Below are 17,974 nucleotides of genomic sequence, written 5' to 3'. Positions count from 1 at the left end.
TTAACCAAACCTCAACCTATCCCACCACCGAATACCAGCTTCTAGTCTATGTGCTGCCATTTTGTTTACTAATCTCCTGTGCAGCTGCTTACCTAAAGCCCTCTGAAAATCCAAATACACTGATTTCCCACTTTAGTACTCTGCTAGTGACGTCCTTAAAAACACAAACAGGTTTTTCCAAAATTATTTCCATTTTATTAATCTGTGACTCTGACTCTGCCCAGTCAGATCACTATTTTCTAATAACTGTCCAGTTGCCATGTCCTTTACAATAGATGCTAGCAATTTCCTTACTACTGGCATCAGACTATTGAGTCTACAGATTCCCAATTTCTCTCTCCCTCCTTACATTTGTAACCTTCCAGTCTGCAGGCATCATTCCAGAATCTCTTGAATTGAAAGATGGCCACACCAATGCATCCATTATCTCCATTTACACCTCTTTCAAGACTCACATATAGATTTGACAACTTTCAACCCTACTATATTCATCCAATATTACTCGTTTACTGAAACTAATTTCTCTCAGTTCCTCATTCTCATTAGTCTCTTGAAAATCTGTTACATTGGTGCGATTTTTTTTGTATCGTCTGCTGTGAAGATAGACACAATTAATTATTTAGCTTCTCTGCAGTTTCCCTTTTGCCCATTATAAATGTTGTCTCTGTCTATATTCACATTTGTCTTTGTGAACCTTTTCCTTTCACATACCCTTGAAACCTTTATTAGTCCGTTTTTATGCTCCCTACTAATTTTCAATCACCACTTTTCAGTTCTTACCTTCCTCTGCTGAATTCTAAATATATTCTCAATCCTCAGGCTTACTATTTTTTTTGGCAACTTTGTAAACTTTCTCCTTTAGCTAATGAAAATATTTAACTTCCTTTGTTGCTAGCTTTTTATGCTGTAAAATAATGCATGCTTCTTAACTATGCATTAGTTCTTTAAGTACCTGCCTTTGCTTGTCTGCTGTCATTCATGTTTATACATTTTCCAATTCAACATAAACTTCATAATTTCGCATTTAGATTTGAGATTCCAGTTTCAAATTGATCTACATGATTTTGAGATTTATTGGAAAATCTGTCATAATATGGCCAGTCCTCCCTAAAGATTATTGATTAACTCTTTCTCATTGCATAATACTAGATCTAAAATACCCTGTTCCCTTGTTGGTTCCTCAATCACCTTTTCTAGAAAACCAGCTTGTCTACATTCAAAGAACGTGTCCTCCACAATATTGGTGCTCATTAGATTTACCTAGTCTTATGTAGATTAGAGTTACTATAAGTTTTGCAGGACCCTGTTACATTCATCACTAACATCCTGGTTTTTACTGTGCCCTATATTACCACTCCTGTTTGATGACCTATAAACAACTCTTACCAACATTTGTTAACACTTGCTATTTCATAGCTCCATCCAAACACATACAGTTCCAAAACAGTCATTCCAGGTTTGAAACATTAACTGTGTTTCTCTCTCCAGAGGTAGTGCCGAACCTACTGAGATTTTCCAAAATTTTCTGTGTTCCAGGTTCTCAGCAAGCACATCTTGTTCTTCTAAGGAAGGTTACTCTTTACATGTTGAATTTCCTTGAATATTCAGTTCCAGTTCACAGCTGTGGTCATCTTGCAGTCGCCTCCTTAATAGCAAACTTTTAATATTTGTTTATCTCCATTTATGTCATCAATTCATCTCCCTTGTTGTGAATGCTCTGTTCATTCAGATAGAGATGCCTTTAGTTCTGCTTTATAACTCCATATTTTGACTCTATTTGACATTAGCATTTGTTTCTACTGCCTATCGTTTATGTCTTTTCTACTTCCCAAAACCAGCCTTGCTTTTCTCCTAGCTGGATTCCTTCATGCTCCCAAAGCTCTGCCAAGCTCATTTAAACCTCCTAACAAATTGTCTTGCAAGTTCTGTTCCTGTTAAGGTGCAACTTGTCCTCCTTCTATACATCTCACCTGTCCCAGTACGAGCCCAGAAATCTAATGACCTCCCTCCTATACTATTTCTTCAATTCAATGTCCATTCACTTAATCTTCCTACTTCTCTACTCAGTAGATTTGCTATGGGGAGCAACTCTGGTATTACTAAGTTAGAGATCCTGCTTTTCAATCTCTTTCTTAATTCAGGACCTCACTCCTTGTATGCACTTTGGTGGTCCCATGACATCTGGTTGCTCTGTAGTCACTCTGTTGATTGATTGAACATCTATACTAATGCTACACTTGGTGTAAGAGCAGGTTATAAATTGTCAGGCCTGCACTCTGGCTGAGTGCAGCTCAAAACTAGGAGCATTGAATTTGCCCATAATATGCTACCCCACGAGATAGTCAGAGATCCCAAGTATACCTTAATTTTTAAAGCTACAGTGCTCTGTTCAATCCAATTTCATACATGATATTGGAAATTATTCCATACTGCAGTCGTAAGATTATGGGCTGAATCTTATGGTTCTTTTGGTTAAATCCAAGATGCATTAAGGTTGTTGGAGTGATTCTCACCACAAGACTGAGCAAGTTTATTCATAGCATCATGCCAACTCATTGCCATCATTAGCATTTGAAGCCTCGCAGCAAGAATCACATCCAATTTCGACCCCAGCTTACCACATGCCATACCCAGAACATTTGCCATGCAGCGGATTTGCAGGAATTCACCAGTGTCCCTTGCATTTGAGTCTTTAAAGCTGGACCAGCACTGTCAGTCCAGGGCAGCCCTGCACATTCCTGACTTTTGATCCTGACATGGCAGACAGCAGGAAATTTGGTTCCTGAAGGTTCTGCAGAACAGGATGGTGCATGCAGAGGCAGCATGGCCACTTCCCCCAGGGACCAGCAGTACAGACCAGGGCACCAGACCATGCCAGCTTGTCCGAGGTTGCCACCCAGTCAGTGTAGCCTCAGCCATCCAGTGAAATATCTGACACTGTAGGCAGAAAGTTCATGTCCTCCTCTCCACTGGTAAAGTTGCCACCATTCTCTCTCAGATACCTCACTCAATCTCTGTTACTGTGTTCACCTCACTACTGCCTACACCTTCCTTTGCTCATCCTCACCTATCCCAATCCTCATCTGTACTAACCCTGTATGCCCTCTGTGCTGCCTCATCACTCACTGGGGGACACCTTCCCACCTTTACTAACGTTAATAGTTGTGCCACCCACTTTCATATTCCATAATACCTCTCTGTCCCTCTCCATACATGAGTTAAACAATGCAGCAGAAAGACTCAGAACAGGTAGTGGGCTGTATGGCATTCAACTCCCACCATGTTATGAGGAGAAGATCCTGATGCTGACCACTCTGGGCTGCTATAGAGTCTATGCTATGCCTGGAAGCCCTGTGCGAATGCTAACCCCCTTGACATGACTGATGCCTATTGATTGGCAGGACGAGCTTCCTCCCATTGTGACTGCACTAAAAGCATAGTAAGTCAGCAGTAGTTTGATCCTGGTATCTGTCGTGAGGGGAGAAAGGCACAAAAAAGGCAAGGCTAGGATGCTATGAGCTCACAGGTAGGCTCAGAGTGGGTGAGTGCTAGGACAGTGAGCGGAGAGCCTGGAGATGCAGTCTACTCCAGTCCATGAGCCAGGTGTGTATCCCTGAATGCAGAATGTCCTTGCTGCAGCATCACAATGACAGTTACCAGTGAAGCCTGAGATGCTACACTGAAGTGCAGAAGAATCCTGTAAGTGGATCTGACATGCTCCATATGTTGGATGTCAGTGTCTGTGAGTGTGGGGTGTGTATGGTCAATGCCATATACCATGCCCTGAAATCTTGGTGTCCAGTGTGAAACATGAACATCAAATGGAACAAGTGGCAAGTTGAACCTATCAAAAACCTGCTTTGGTTTCCCTATCACATTTTCCAGTGTTGAGTTTATATGGAGACTTTGGAAAGATTGCTACCCATGGTGAGTTGAGCTGTCGACAAGCTGGTTAATCAAGAATAATAATCAGCAATTGTGAACTTGCCACTGCACAGCAAGGTTTGTCATGCCACTTGTGAAAAGCGTACAAGATGCGGTGAGATTATCTCAACATTGAGATAGGTCTCTCTCTCAATACTGCCATAGGTCTCACCATAGCCCAAATTGCTCAGAGCCTGGTAATTATCATTATATCTTTGCACAATGGTATTGATGTGATTTGAAATTATGCAAGAAATTTCAATCCTCTTGCTATTACTTCTGACAATAATCAAGTCTATTTGATTCTTTAATCCCCGAATGAAAAGTTATGCACTTGGGACTTACAAGAGATATTGGCCATATGTCACCGGCCATAGCACTAGTAAACAGATAAATTGTTGTTGTGTCGCCATAGTCTAACCAGAGGCTGCTCTCTCAGTAGAGAGAACTGATTGGTCATGATTTAACCTGAGGACCACCATACCTCAGGCGAGGGATGAGGTTAAGAAAAGTCCTCCATGATAACCTCAAACCAGTGATGGGAATTGAACCCATACTATTGGCATCACACTTCTCTGCAAAGCAACCAATCCAGCCAATTGACCTAAGCAAATTCCCACAGATAAATTACTCAATACCAATTCAATTATTTGAATAATGGAACAAAAATTAAAATGGTGTGCATAAAAACCTTGAAGTTTTTATTATCATCCCCCATCTGCCCCACCAACAGTGCAACCAGCACGACTGCTCCAAAGAACATCGGCCAATTGCAGATTTTCTTGTCGCCATGAATGGCCATCATCACCCCAACCACCAAATCCCAATCCTCCTTTCTGCTTACCCTGTACCATCTCCTTCCATCACCATTACCCCAATCCATTTCTTTACCCTGATCTCTATCTCCCCCAGATTGCTATCCTCATTTAACACCAACCTTTGTTTTCCCTCAGATTGTTCTCAGCTCCCAGATTGCTCACCAATTGCCAAAGGCAGTTATTAATGGTTTACAATTATGATTTTCCACCACTTTCTGCCCCACCTGGCAGCCTTCAAATTTGTCAGCTATAAGATGGGAAACAAAATTTCAGCAATGCTGAGGTGGATCTCCACATTTCTGAAATACCTTCCTCCATTCCTTCTGCACAATCGCACACTCTGGCTTCCTCGTTATCCACCCCTAGAGGCCCTTAACATTCGTTAGTTTTAATTACCTTGCAAAAACACTCAGCGTTTCCATTCTCTGTAAATACACGAACATGCACAAAGCTTGCCTAAATAGGTTGGAAAAATGCCAGGACAGACAATCATATACCATTAATGACACAAAACTTGGAAGAATTCTAAAGTGTGAGTTGGTCAGTATAGAACTCCAAAAAAACATCAACAAGTTGGAGAAGTAAGCAGAAATGTGACATATGAGGTCAATCACAGAGAAATGTGAGATGATGCACTTTGGTAGTAGGAATGTTAAAAGACAATAAAAAGTAGGGGACACAATTCTAAAAGGGGTGCAGTGGCAGAGAGACCTGAGTGCATATACAGATCACTGTAAGTAGCAGGACAGCTTGAGAAACAAATTAATAAAGCATACAATCCTCAGTTTCATTAACAGGGACATAAGATACAAGATCAAGGAGGTGATGTTGAACTTGTATAACTCACTTGATAGACCTCAGCCAGAGTGTTGTGTCCAGTTCTGGGTGCTATTCTATAGGAAGGATGTGAACACATTGGAGAGAGTGCAACATGAACACAGTCCGCTGATTTCTCAGCAACAAACGCAACCAAGCAGACACCCTAGCCACTCTCCCCTACATCAAAGACATCTCAGAAATGACTGCCAGACCACTCAGACCTCTTGGCATCATGGTAGCCACAAACCCACCAGCACACTAAAACAGCAGCTAATGAACTTGGAAGACCATATACAGACAACAAGCAAAACTAATGTCATTCACAAAATACCTTGCAAGAACTGTAACAAACACTACATTGGACAAACAGGCGGAAAACTAGCCACCAGGATACATGAACACCAACTAGCCACAAAACGACATGACTTTCTCTCACTAGTATCCTTATGTACAGATAAGGAAAGACACCACTTCGAATGGGACAACACATCCATCTTAGGACAAGCCAAACAGAGACACGCACGAGAATGCCTAGAAGCATGGCATTCCAACCAGAACTCTATCAACAAGCACATCGAGTTAGACCTCCATCTATCACCCCCTGAGAAAAAGAACAGGAAATGACATCGCCACAAGAAATAACATCACCAATCCAAAGACACCCAAACATATAAATAGAAAGCAGGAATCATGTACACTGCTTCGCCTGAGACCCACTGAAGATGTTACCTAGTAGGGTGATGAAACGTCTGGAAATGAATCTCCCAGCTCAGCGAGCAAACCTACATCCAGAAATAATTTACATGAATAGTTCCAGAGACAAGAAATTTCTGTCCTGAGGGTAGACTGAAGAAGTTGGAACTGTTTTCCTTGAAGAAAAGATGGCTAAGAGAAATTCTGAGAGATTTTCAAATTCAGGAGTGGGTTGGAGAGAACAAATAGGGAGAAATGTTCTGTTTGTAAAAGAATCAAGAACCAAAAGTGAAGTGGTTTGCAAAAGAAGCAAATGAGAGGTGAGAGCAGAATTTTTTCACAAGAGTTAGTAGTTAGGATAAGAACTGCGTGTCTGGAAGAGTGGTGGAGGCAGATTCAATTGAGACATTCAAGAGGACACTGGATGATTATTTGGATATAAACAATGTGCAAGGATGCGGGGAAAATGTAGGAGGTTGCTAATAAGTAATGATTGTCATCTGAAGAGCTCCTTTGGGCGTTCCTCAAAGTACATGTTTTCTAACCAACCTGATCAGAGATGTTGCTACACACATCTCAACAGATGGGACTCCAAACCTGGACTTCCTGGCTCAGAGATAGTTTTTCAGGGTAGTTTCCTAAGCCCAACCATCTTCAGCTGCTTCATCAATGACTTTCCCATCATCATAAGGTGGGAAGTAAGGATGTTCACCAAAGATTACATAATGTTTGGCAGACAGTCCCAAGTGTCAACCATTACTATCGAGAAGAGCAAGGGCAGCAGATACATGGGAACACCACCACCTGAAAGTTCATTTCTAAGTCACTCAGCATCCTGGCTTGGAAATATATCACCATTCCTTCAGCTTCACTGGGTCAAAATCTTAGAACTCCCCACCCTAAGTGCATTGCAAGTGTACTGACACCAGATGGTCTGTAGAAGTTAAAGAACTTAATTCACCAGAAACTTCTCCAGCTAAAGATGAGCAATAAAAGCTGGACTAACTAGCAATGCCCACATTCCTGAATTCATTTTTTCAAACTAACAATTTGACAATTAACAATTACAATTAGCATATGAATACATTAAATGGGAGACATTTCTTCTTTTTAAGCAACCTGTTGACATTTAATCAACTTTTTCAGATGTTTTATGAAACACCCCTGGAGCATGCTGGACTTGAACTCAGGCTTTCTAGTAAGGACAATACCACTGTGCTACAAGGTCTGTAAGTCACTAATAAATACAGGTACCCAGTAATAATAGTCAGCAGGAGTTGCTGCAATAAGATTCAGATGGACCCAATCAACTTGCAGATGCATTAGCTATGTGATTATTTTAATGATGTCCAAAAGACACATTTCATAATAATTCTTCACCTGAAATTTAAAAAATGTATTTAACCTGTTTCTGCTGGAATTAAATTTTAGACAGCTGTACTTTCACTGAGCAGATTTTGTAAGAAGGTTTCACTGATAGATGAAAGTGTTTTATTTTTCATGAAGTTGCAGAACTCATCAGGGGACACGTTACAGTGAAAACGTATTCTGATAGTTGAGAAATTGTTCTAATCATGTGTTGGCTATTGAGCTGCTCCATTTGTTTAGATGCAGTACATTCAATATAAATTGTCCTTAATTCATTCCACTAAGACAAGTAATTTGTGAAAAATGCCAATACACCAGGGTTAAAATTGCTCTTGGAGGGCTCTTCTTGAGATTTTTCTTGACAGCTGCTTTTTTGATTTTCAGTGGCTCTATCTCTCATTCTCATTATGAGGTGGTGCAATCACATAGCAACACTACCTTCTATATCTGTGTTGATATATGTGGAATTCGGTATTGCACAGGCATGGAATTATAAACATTCAACAACATCCAAAATCGTTATTCCATTAAACACAAAGCCACAAAGTAAAAACAAAACATTAATTACATAAACACCACAGTATTTGACACAACACAATATACAAGTTAGCAAAAGACTTTTTTTTACAACTTAACAGGCAAACACCTCCATACAAAATTCTATCATTTTAAATAAACCTTCCAAAGGCTAGTGAACTCATAGTTATTGCATTTCTCTCACAGATACAGATTTTAACCAGACAGTTAATATCCTTTTTGATGCGTCTGATGTCTCAAACTCAGATTTAACAACTAACAGTGCTCATTAAAATACCAACTGTTCCATTTTTCCATATAGTAAACCCTTGAATTCACACAATATTGAGCAAAATATTCATTTGCAAGGAATTTGTTGAATCAGTGACTCCATATTTTCCTGCCTCCATTTAGTTCAGTAATTCTTTGACTGGTTTGAAATTATTCTCTTTACAACTTCCCTCTATGCCATGTATCAGTTTTCAATTTTCTTTCCCCCAGCTCACTACACACCCTCCCTCCTTGCCCATTTGCAGCTGCCCTGTTTAACCCCCAGCCCCATTGATAGCTTGTCTGTTAGGAACTGACTAGCCATGTGTAAAGTTCCAGGGGATCATATACTGGAGAGTCAGGTAACACGTAACAGAACACAAGCCTAGATCCATCTTCTGACCATTCAACATAGCAAGTTGTAGTAAGCACAGAGTTCTAACATTTTCAAGTCAAATGTATGATTATTTCTAACATTATGGGAGCCAGAAAATATGACCCAATTTCCACCCACCCCACTACAGCTTTGCTCTCAGCACAGCTTCCTGCTACTTCACCCGTCCTGTACCCCTGACAACTCACGATGCTAAGGCTCCAGTCTTGGTTTGTTCACCACCACCAATCACATTGGAGCTTCTCCTCCAATCACAGGCTGCTTCTCTCACATGTTGGCTGCAACACAGGAAGAGTTAGCCTATGGTTGGAGGAGAAACTCGCCAGGAACTTTGTCTTTTCCATGAGTGGGTCAACTTTTTCTCAATGATTGCTCACATAATTGATTTTAGGGTGTGAATTCCTGCCCCCACCCCCACCCTGTCTCCCAACCATCCCATCCATCTTGAACACTGCAATGTAAACAATAATTTTTTAATTGATGCAAATACATCTGACTGGTGTATATTATACACTTCATAAACCAGAGAAAGTCTCTTAAGTCCCGTTAGATAATCATAAATTAATTGCAGTTAAATACAATTTCCTGTGATTCTCACCATCTTTATTGTGTTCTGGGGATAAGCAAGTATAAACTCATAGAATATGGAAATTACAACATGTAAAAAGAAGTTTGTGTTGTTGGTTTATGAATGGAACACTCTACTTGAATCTCATTTTTCTGACCTTACCCCCACATTCTTTTAGATTCTCCTTTAGAATCAGTCAAATGTAGATAGGAGGCAACAAACTTGGACAGAATGTTTCCCATAGGGAAAAAGAGAGGATGTTAGGTCAGACCCTGTCTCATATTTTTTGAGACAATCAGTTCCACACAGGCATTGAAAGAAGAAAACAATGAGCTTGTTGTCAAATAGCACTTTTCACACCTTTGCCATGCATTTTATGGGCAATAAAGTGGTATAATTTATCTGCTATTTTAATCAGCAATGTTATTAGAAAGTGTCTATCAATCTTTATCCAGCAGTTTTAGTGGAAGCAAAAGTCATGATCCACATTATTTGAAATACATTATACAAATCTTTCATACATACACTAATGGACAAGCACATTGATATTGTCTTTTGAACTAGGTAACATCTATTGTTTGTCACTTACCTCCACCCAATGTCCCTGAGACTGCATCATAAGTACCACAGATGGGTCAGATTTATTGAGAGTATCTCTGTCCAGCAAAGCTTTACAGGAAACACGTAGCTCCACCTTGGATACACAGGGAGCAGTGACAACACCCAATGGACCTGGAGACACCCTGCCTGTGAGCTCAGTCATCTCTGCACCAAGAGATGTCTGAGGAACCAGCAGCAAGGACACGTTACTGGGAGCACCTTAACAAGAGACTGAGCTCTTCACCAAGGCACCAACAATGGAAAGCCAGCACTGAGGATTTGTTTTGGATGTTGACACCAAGGCAACTGCCACTGAGATGTTAGAAGGTATAAAGGTGATAAAGATTATTTCAGTGGAATCAGTTCTGTTCTAGGATTCTCCAATTCAGCCTTGTTAATACTGTGAATTTTCCATCTTCAGTATCCAAGAAAAAAACTGAAGGAACGGTATGCAGTCCTTTCAGACAACCCCACAGAACCAAAAGTGATATCAAATGGACCTGAAAATAAATCAAGAAAAAGTTTACTATAATAAAGGTCATATTTCAAAGAAATTTGAAGCCTGAGACCTGTGATTCAGTTTAACACTAACTACAATGAATGAATGTTAGGCTATTCTTTTTACATAATCTATTCTATCCTCTTGTTAGATTTTATAATGTTTAAGTGCCCATTTTTCTAGCTGGAAAATGAAAATAAGCAAAAGAAATAAGGGAAATAATAAAAAAGGAAGATAATGCTGCCATTTCTTTGAAGAGACCAGGAAATAAACAAATAAACCCTTTTAAACCAATGTTTTCTCTGTCATCCTGAAACATAGCTGAATCTATGTACACAAATATGTGTTTCATTCTATTCCAAAATTAGAAATAGATACAACATGCTCATTCAAGGTTTCACACATTTATTTTCATGATTTAGAACTTCACTATGTAAAATTACCTCCTATTTGGTTTTATCAAGGAGTATAAATAATTCCCATTCACTTCTTTAAAATGATTCAGATCATTTTCCCATTATTTTCCTCTTATCTACATTCATCATTCAGCACCAAATTATATCCCATTCATTTCAGTTAACTATATTGTAAATGTGTGAAATCATATATTGTCACTACCCATTATTTCTCCAATATTAAAGTTTTGTGTCCCTTGTCTTTCAGGTGGAAAGCACACTCTACACTTCACATACTAGACATCGCACTGGAATACAAGTTATAAATAGTCATTTCATAGAATCATACAGTACAGAAGAGGCTCTTCTGCCCACCAAGCCTGTACCAACACGTTTGGCCAAACGTTTATTTTGGTCTTCTGAAATAGGGCATAACCCCAGGATTTAAAATCACCTGGAAGCGGGATCTACTGCTGAGGATTTATTTCAACATTAATCCTATCTATTGTAATTAAATATTGGAGAATTAAAAGAACTCAGATTGGCCTTAATAAAAGAATGAAACCATGTTCTTCATGGTATATTGCTCCTTTCCCTACAGAGTTACTATGAACAATGCCTGTTTAAACTATTATTCTAAATTATTTCAGTCTTTCAAGCTCAACCTGCCAGTTTATAAATAAATTTATCTTATATTCACACTGTCCTATTTAATTTTTTGATGGGAGTGACAAAACGTGAGTGAAACTTCAAAGAATATTTTACAAATCATCACTGGCCTCTAAAGGCAATGAAGGAAAGCTGTAGTTTATTACTTGTATGACACAAATAACAGTTTCAAGGTACCAATGATCATTCAGTTCTGTATTCATACAGCTTTTTAAATTAAAAAGATAACTGACCTAACATAACTTACGTTTATCATGATCAGATCATACATCCACTACTTAATGAAAACAATAAAACCAGAAAATATCCAGACAGTATCTGTGGAGGAGTCATTGATTTAATGGTGGAATTCTGCAGATTAGTTCCTGCTGGAATCACAGCACTTTTATTTGTAAGTTGAGCAATTTGCTCAGTTTTCCCAAGACTCCTTCCCCCAGCCATGGTATTATCATTCACAATCCAGTCTTTTCCAAACATTAGCAACAATGTGTAGGATTATTCTGTCAAAGGAAATATTTCTAATTAAAAAGACCATGGTATGAGTCACAATTGCTCATTACAGAACAATTGGCTGGCTTGCTAGTTTCATGGGTAGTATTAATGCATAATAACAGTGTTAACCTGAAGTCACCTGTCTGCCAGACAAGACTTTTGTTTTGATAATAATCCTGGAGTTTTCATCATGTAATAAGATTACCAGATTTTTTGCTTTCATTTTTCCTGATTTGAGGACTGCAGATGCTGGAGATCAGAGTCTAAAAGTGTGACACTGGAAAAGCACAGCTGGTGAATCGACATTTCGGGCATGAACCCTTCATCATTCCTGATGTTACCAGACCTGCTATGCTTTTCCAGCATCACACTTTGACTCCTATAAAGGGAGTTCTGGGCAACATTCCTATCAATATCAGTGAATATAGAAGCTGGATATTTCTGTCACTTGAATGAAATTCACTGAATGCAATGAGTTTCATGATGTTCTAAGAACCCCTAATACAACATATCAATTTACAACTGACTTAGTTCACAACACAAGCAAACTTTATGAAATTTAAAATTAAAACATTTAATTATTATTCAGGAAATTTATGAACAAGTATATTCAGTAACATAATTTTCAAATAAGATAACCATCTCCCCTTGACATTCTATGGCATTACCATTGTTGAATTCCCCCATAATTACAAACTGAACTGGGCCAGGTACAGCGGTTACAACAGCACATCAGAGGCTAGGCAATCTGCAGTGAATAATTCACCTTCTCAGTCCCCAAAGCCTGGCCACCACCTACAAGACCAAAGTCAAGGATGTGACAGAATAATCTTCACGTTCCTGGATGACAGCAGTTCCAAGAACACTCAAGAAGCTTGATACCCTCCAGGACAAAGCAGCCCACCTGACTGGCAACCTATCCACCCACGTTCAATATTTACTCCCTCCACCACCAACACACAATGGCAGCAATGTGTACCATTTCAAATAAACACAAACACGACATTCTGAAGAGGAGTCATGCTGGACTCAAAACATTAGATCTGTTTCTGTCTCCACAGATAGTGCCAGATCTGCTGAGACTCTCCAGCACTTTCTATTTTTATTTCAGATTTCCAGCATCCACAATTATCTGCTTTACACTACCATCCAAATCCACCACTTGGAAGGACAAGAATAATGGGAACACCACCATCTACAGGTGCATCTTCAAGCCACACACCATCTTGGTTCATTGAACTAAGTTACTGTTCGTTCCACAGCACTGGGCCAAAATCCTGGAACTCATATCCCCACAGCTTTGCAGGGGTACCCACCACACCCGCAACCACCTCACCCACAACCACCTCCATCAATGACAGGAGTTCAAGAAGGCAGCTTTCTCTTGGAAATTTGGGTTGAACAATAAATCCTACTGTAGCCAGTGACACCTACATCATATTAACAAATAATGAAAAGCAATAAGCTTCATTCAAAAATAGGCTGTTTAACTTAACAATTTCTTGCCTTGTATAGAACTTGTATGATTGTAATTAAATTGTGAGCATAAATTTATCAACACATACATGAATAGATATTTTTCTTTGGCTTGATTAGGAAAGAAATTTAATTTATATGTGAAAGATATATGCGTTATGTGTTATATAAGAATATAGTTCTTACATTTTAAGATGTTGGGCATTTTTTATGCGACTTGGATAGCTCATTTCTATTCTAATAACTTAAGAAGGATAGTTGTGACAAACAAGAATGGTCTAACATTTATCCTAGCAAAATTATCAGAAGGTGTCATTAGAGACAAAGTGACTGTGGACTTGAACAAATCTGTACTGATGAGAGAACCAGCATGCACATGGAAAGAATGGCATGCCTAACTAACCTGTTTCAAATTTTGAGGATGCCACTAATATGGTATGGAGTGAAGTGAAGTATTATTTCCTCGACTTCCAGAAGGCATTCGATACATTTTCCCTAAAGAGACCTCGGTGTAAGAGGTGGCTTTGAATATTTTTAAGGTAAAAGTGGATAGATTCTTTGGAAAGCAATAGGGTGAAAGATTACTTAAGATAGGTGTGAGTATGAATTTGAAGGTTACAATCACATCCAGCTTTTAAAGATGGCCAAGTGGTCTATATGCGCTTCTAACTCATACTCATACATATTTTCATTAGAGGTTCAGGTAAAATGGAAGTGTGTAGAATTAGGAATAATTTTTTGGCATGAGTAAGAATTGAGTAAGAGGTAGGGAACAAGAGGAAATGGTAGTACGTGCAATTCATAAAGCCACATTCTCTACAGTAAAAAAATTATTCAAAATTCTAACATTGTTCAGTTTGAACAGAAAGGGCAGAGCTGAAATTAAACTTTGCTGCATTAACAAAAGTAAATACTGGCAATTTATGTTCTGTATGTTGTTAGACTGCCAAATTTATATTGTATTTCACCAGAGCTGTGCAGACCTTTACCAAATATAGTAATACATTTATATTTTCTGTTTCTCCCCTCTACATCAGGCACAGTTACACTTCTTTAAATATTTTATAAACAAAGGTCAGCATTTTGTGTCTTTTAATACTTTGCATTGCCAACACGTTGTTGATAAATGTCTCAATCTTGTTAAACAAAAGATAAAATCCTCTGTGATTTTACAGTGATTCACTGAAACAGTATTACATAAGTAATATTACTGAATTAATTTCAGCAAAAACAAAATTACCACACAGTTATGAGAACAGATATATTCTGTCTCAACAAGACATTTAGGTGGAGCAACCTTAAACCATCACAAAGGAAACCTTGGGCCATTCTGAAGTAATGATGTCCAAAGACATTTTCAGCACTGATTCTAATAGTTTCAGATGCTCAATACAGAAGGCTTGACTCTGGATCCAAGTTATTTTCTACTTCAAGCAGGAGAAACTTTAAATGGTAATTCAAGAAACACCTACTGAGAGAAACCATAACTACTGAGTGATTATTTCAGCAAATCTGACGAAGCGTGTCGGGGATAAATCCAAACCACCGATGAGGAGAAATGAAATGACAGGCCATCTTTTAAAGCACTAGCCAGTCTTTAAAGATCAGTATTCACTGAGGGGGTGGTGTTAATCACCTCGGTGTAAGATTATAATTTGAATAGATAGCAGTGAAATACTCAGCAATTTGTATGTATGCTTGATAAAACCTTTCAGAAGGAAAGGGTTTTTCAAAAGGGTTTATTTTGTATTTTCCAGTTATGAATAGTGGACTTGTACCATGGTAAGCAAATTTACTGAATTTTAATTACTTAACACCCTATATGTGCTGTGTAAGTATTCAGAATTACTGCTGAAAATCACACAACACCAGATTATAGTCCAAACCTGGTGCTGTGTGATCTTTAACTTTGTTGCACCTATCCAACACCTGCTCCTCCACATTCAGAATTACTGACATTCTTCATTCCCATTCACAGCAGTGCTGGACGGCTTGATAAAGGGATTTGAAGATTTCAATAGTCAGTAAAGAATCTTCCAAATATGGTCGGTTATGTCCTGAAAGAATTTTTTAGGAACAACTCTGCCCCTAAAGCACAACATAAAAACTTATATGAAGTGTTGCCAAAGCTCAAAGTAGACCAGGTATTGCTTCCAGAGAGCAAGCATTCCCAAATAGTCCCAGTCACAACCAAATTCTCATAAACAAGAAACTCCAATGATTGTGCTCATGGCTACCTTCAAATTGACTGATTTTTGAATTTGTTTCATTATTTTGTAATTCAGCTTCCACCTACTGCTAATAGTGCTTCAGCAGAAACTTGTACAGATGTTGTGCAAACGTCTATGATAGATACTTTGAATAAATGTAAATGTAATTAAGTTTCTTCACACCGGTTATAAGAAAGTGAAAGGACACAGTGGGCAGCTGTCCCACGTAGTGACCTTTACATATTTTTTGTGTACAGTAGTAATGAACATCCTATCAGCCACGTACTAACAGCATGAAATGAAGCAAAATGTTAATCACTCGTTTAAAAAATATAATAAGCTGTGCCCGATGATGAAAATGTGTTACTTGACAAGGACCTGAAGTATTCAGCGTTGAAATGCTACCCTATAAAATGCCATAGCTACACCACAGCAACTTCCATCTCGTCCTCCCAAAATTATTTCGGAACCACAATATGTTTTTTTTTCCCCAATTTCCATCGCTTGCTTTCAACTCCTATCTGTGGCAGCCGGATTAAAACACAACCATCTGTACTAAATTTGGAGTTTGTTCAGTAAGCAGCCTCTCTCCGGGCTGATCACACTGACAGAGAACCACGGTGCGCCCTAACCTAATACAGAAAATAAAAAAAAAGGTTCCATTCATACTGAAAGGGTCCTAATCCACCACCCAGAACCTTTGGCCGTTCTTTTTTAAACTGCAGGGTTTAATGAAAACCAATGATACCACATGCGAGGCAATTGATGTTAAAACATTGAAATTAAACTGACAGCACTGATATTGCCCAGTCCGAGTTGATTAAAGCAAGTTGGTCGAAAGTAGTGAATTTCTAGACACGAGGCGATATCCTTCACAAAAGTCATCTGGTTTGCTTGTAATCTGGTTACTAAAATAATAACCGCGACTTCAAATCATAGAGCTGTCGGAAACGTAACTTAATGAATTTGGTCTTTCCACGAGTTATTTAATTCCCTCCTTATATATTCCTTACAGCATCCCTCCATTTAATAATACTGCTGTAACAATGCATAACAGTAATTCCAAATAACAATTGTCGCTAATAAAAAAAGTACCTGGACAGAGAGGCTTGGACTCAGTGCTCGCCGCCTGTGCTCGAGGCTAGCCAGATAGTGGCGAGGCAAGTCTGGAGAAGAGAGAGAGAGAGGGAGAGAGAGAGAGAAAGAGGGAGGGATGGAGAGAGAGAGAGAAGGGGGAGGAACAGAGGGAGCTGCGCTCAGGTTCTCCCACTCGCTCACATTCCCAGAGCCAGCAGCAGCCTCCCCACGACCGCCTACTTGCTCATTGGGTACAAATGTGTCTGCCTTTCTTTTCCACTTGAAGAAAACTTCCTTCCCCTGAGACCATTGCAGTAGTGTTTGACACCAAGTCCAAAATATCGTGAAATAATTATTTCCCGAAGCCGCGTGTTGAGAAATCGAGGCGCTGAGGAACTCAGTCGCATCTGAAAGGGGTGAAACTCAGGAACACGACTAATCTGTGAACTTCTATCTGATCCTGTGTAGCCAGCTGTGGTTGTGTTGGGCCAGCCCCTGGGTGGTCAGTGCTATGGGGGATGCCGCCAGCAAAACCGCTGCAGAGGCGAACTGTCCTGGCGATTGGTTATTAATGTGCAACTCGGACCGAAACTTCAGGGCAGCCCCATGTGCGCGGTTTGAGTGCGGACACCCAGAGTCTGCTGCCAGGTGGGGGTGGGGGACACCTGCCTGTCTCCCCGGTTACATGACACTGAGAGGGGAGGAGGAGGGGGGGGGGCGGGCTTCCCAAACTCTTGGGGGATTGAATCTGGTCACCAGGCCAGGGAGAGGGGGCTTGTGTAACTGGGAGAGGGGGAAGAGGAGGCACGTTAGAGGGAGAGGGTCAGTCGGAGGGCTGCCGAGGAGTTTGCTGCAGTGATTCTGGCGACTGCAAAGTGGGGGGTTCACTACCTTCCCCCCCCCCCCCCCCCCACCATGAGGAAGCCAGGTCCGATACTGATATAGCGGTCACCGTCCCACCGAGAGAAGGTAGACGCGTCTACATTTCAGTCTGTCCGCTTCCTCACAAAGTGAACAGTCCTGATTACTGTCAACACCTTGACACTGCACATTCATTTTTCGAACTGCGGAGTTCACAGCAGCGGATTCACATCATCCCCTACACCCCCCCCCCCCCCGAAATGTGAAATATACACAAAATAAAGTCTTTTTAAAATCTAGTGCTGCAGAAATATTTTGGGCATAT

The 17,974-nt window shown here is 39.8% G+C and overlaps 1 protein-coding gene across 2 annotated transcripts in view; it reads right to left on the bottom strand.

The window, feature by feature from the left end:
- Positions 1 to 16,917, bottom strand: part of cpne7 (copine VII) — a 156,002-nt gene extending 139,085 nt beyond the window's left edge. Inside the window, exons 1-2 of one of the 2 annotated variants that reach the window (XM_072596088.1) lie at positions 16,807 to 16,917; positions 9,960 to 10,470 (exon numbers count right to left, since the gene is read on the bottom strand). In XM_072596088.1, the coding sequence (XP_072452189.1) occupies positions 9,960 to 10,133 (174 nt within the window). In that variant the 5' untranslated portion in view covers positions 10,134 to 10,470; positions 16,807 to 16,917. Of the gene's footprint in view, positions 1 to 9,959; positions 10,471 to 11,780; positions 11,797 to 16,806 lie in introns of those variants that run through there. The other variant, XM_072596089.1, reaches the window with a different exon arrangement.
- Positions 16,918 to 17,974: the final 1,057 nt, after the last annotated feature.

This window comes from Chiloscyllium punctatum, chromosome 26 (genome assembly GCF_047496795.1).
Source record: "Chiloscyllium punctatum isolate Juve2018m chromosome 26, sChiPun1.3, whole genome shotgun sequence".
NCBI lineage: Eukaryota > Metazoa > Chordata > Chondrichthyes > Orectolobiformes > Hemiscylliidae > Chiloscyllium > Chiloscyllium punctatum.
The sequence above is the reverse complement of the archived record's forward strand: the minus strand, read 5'-3'. Positions and strand labels throughout refer to the sequence as shown.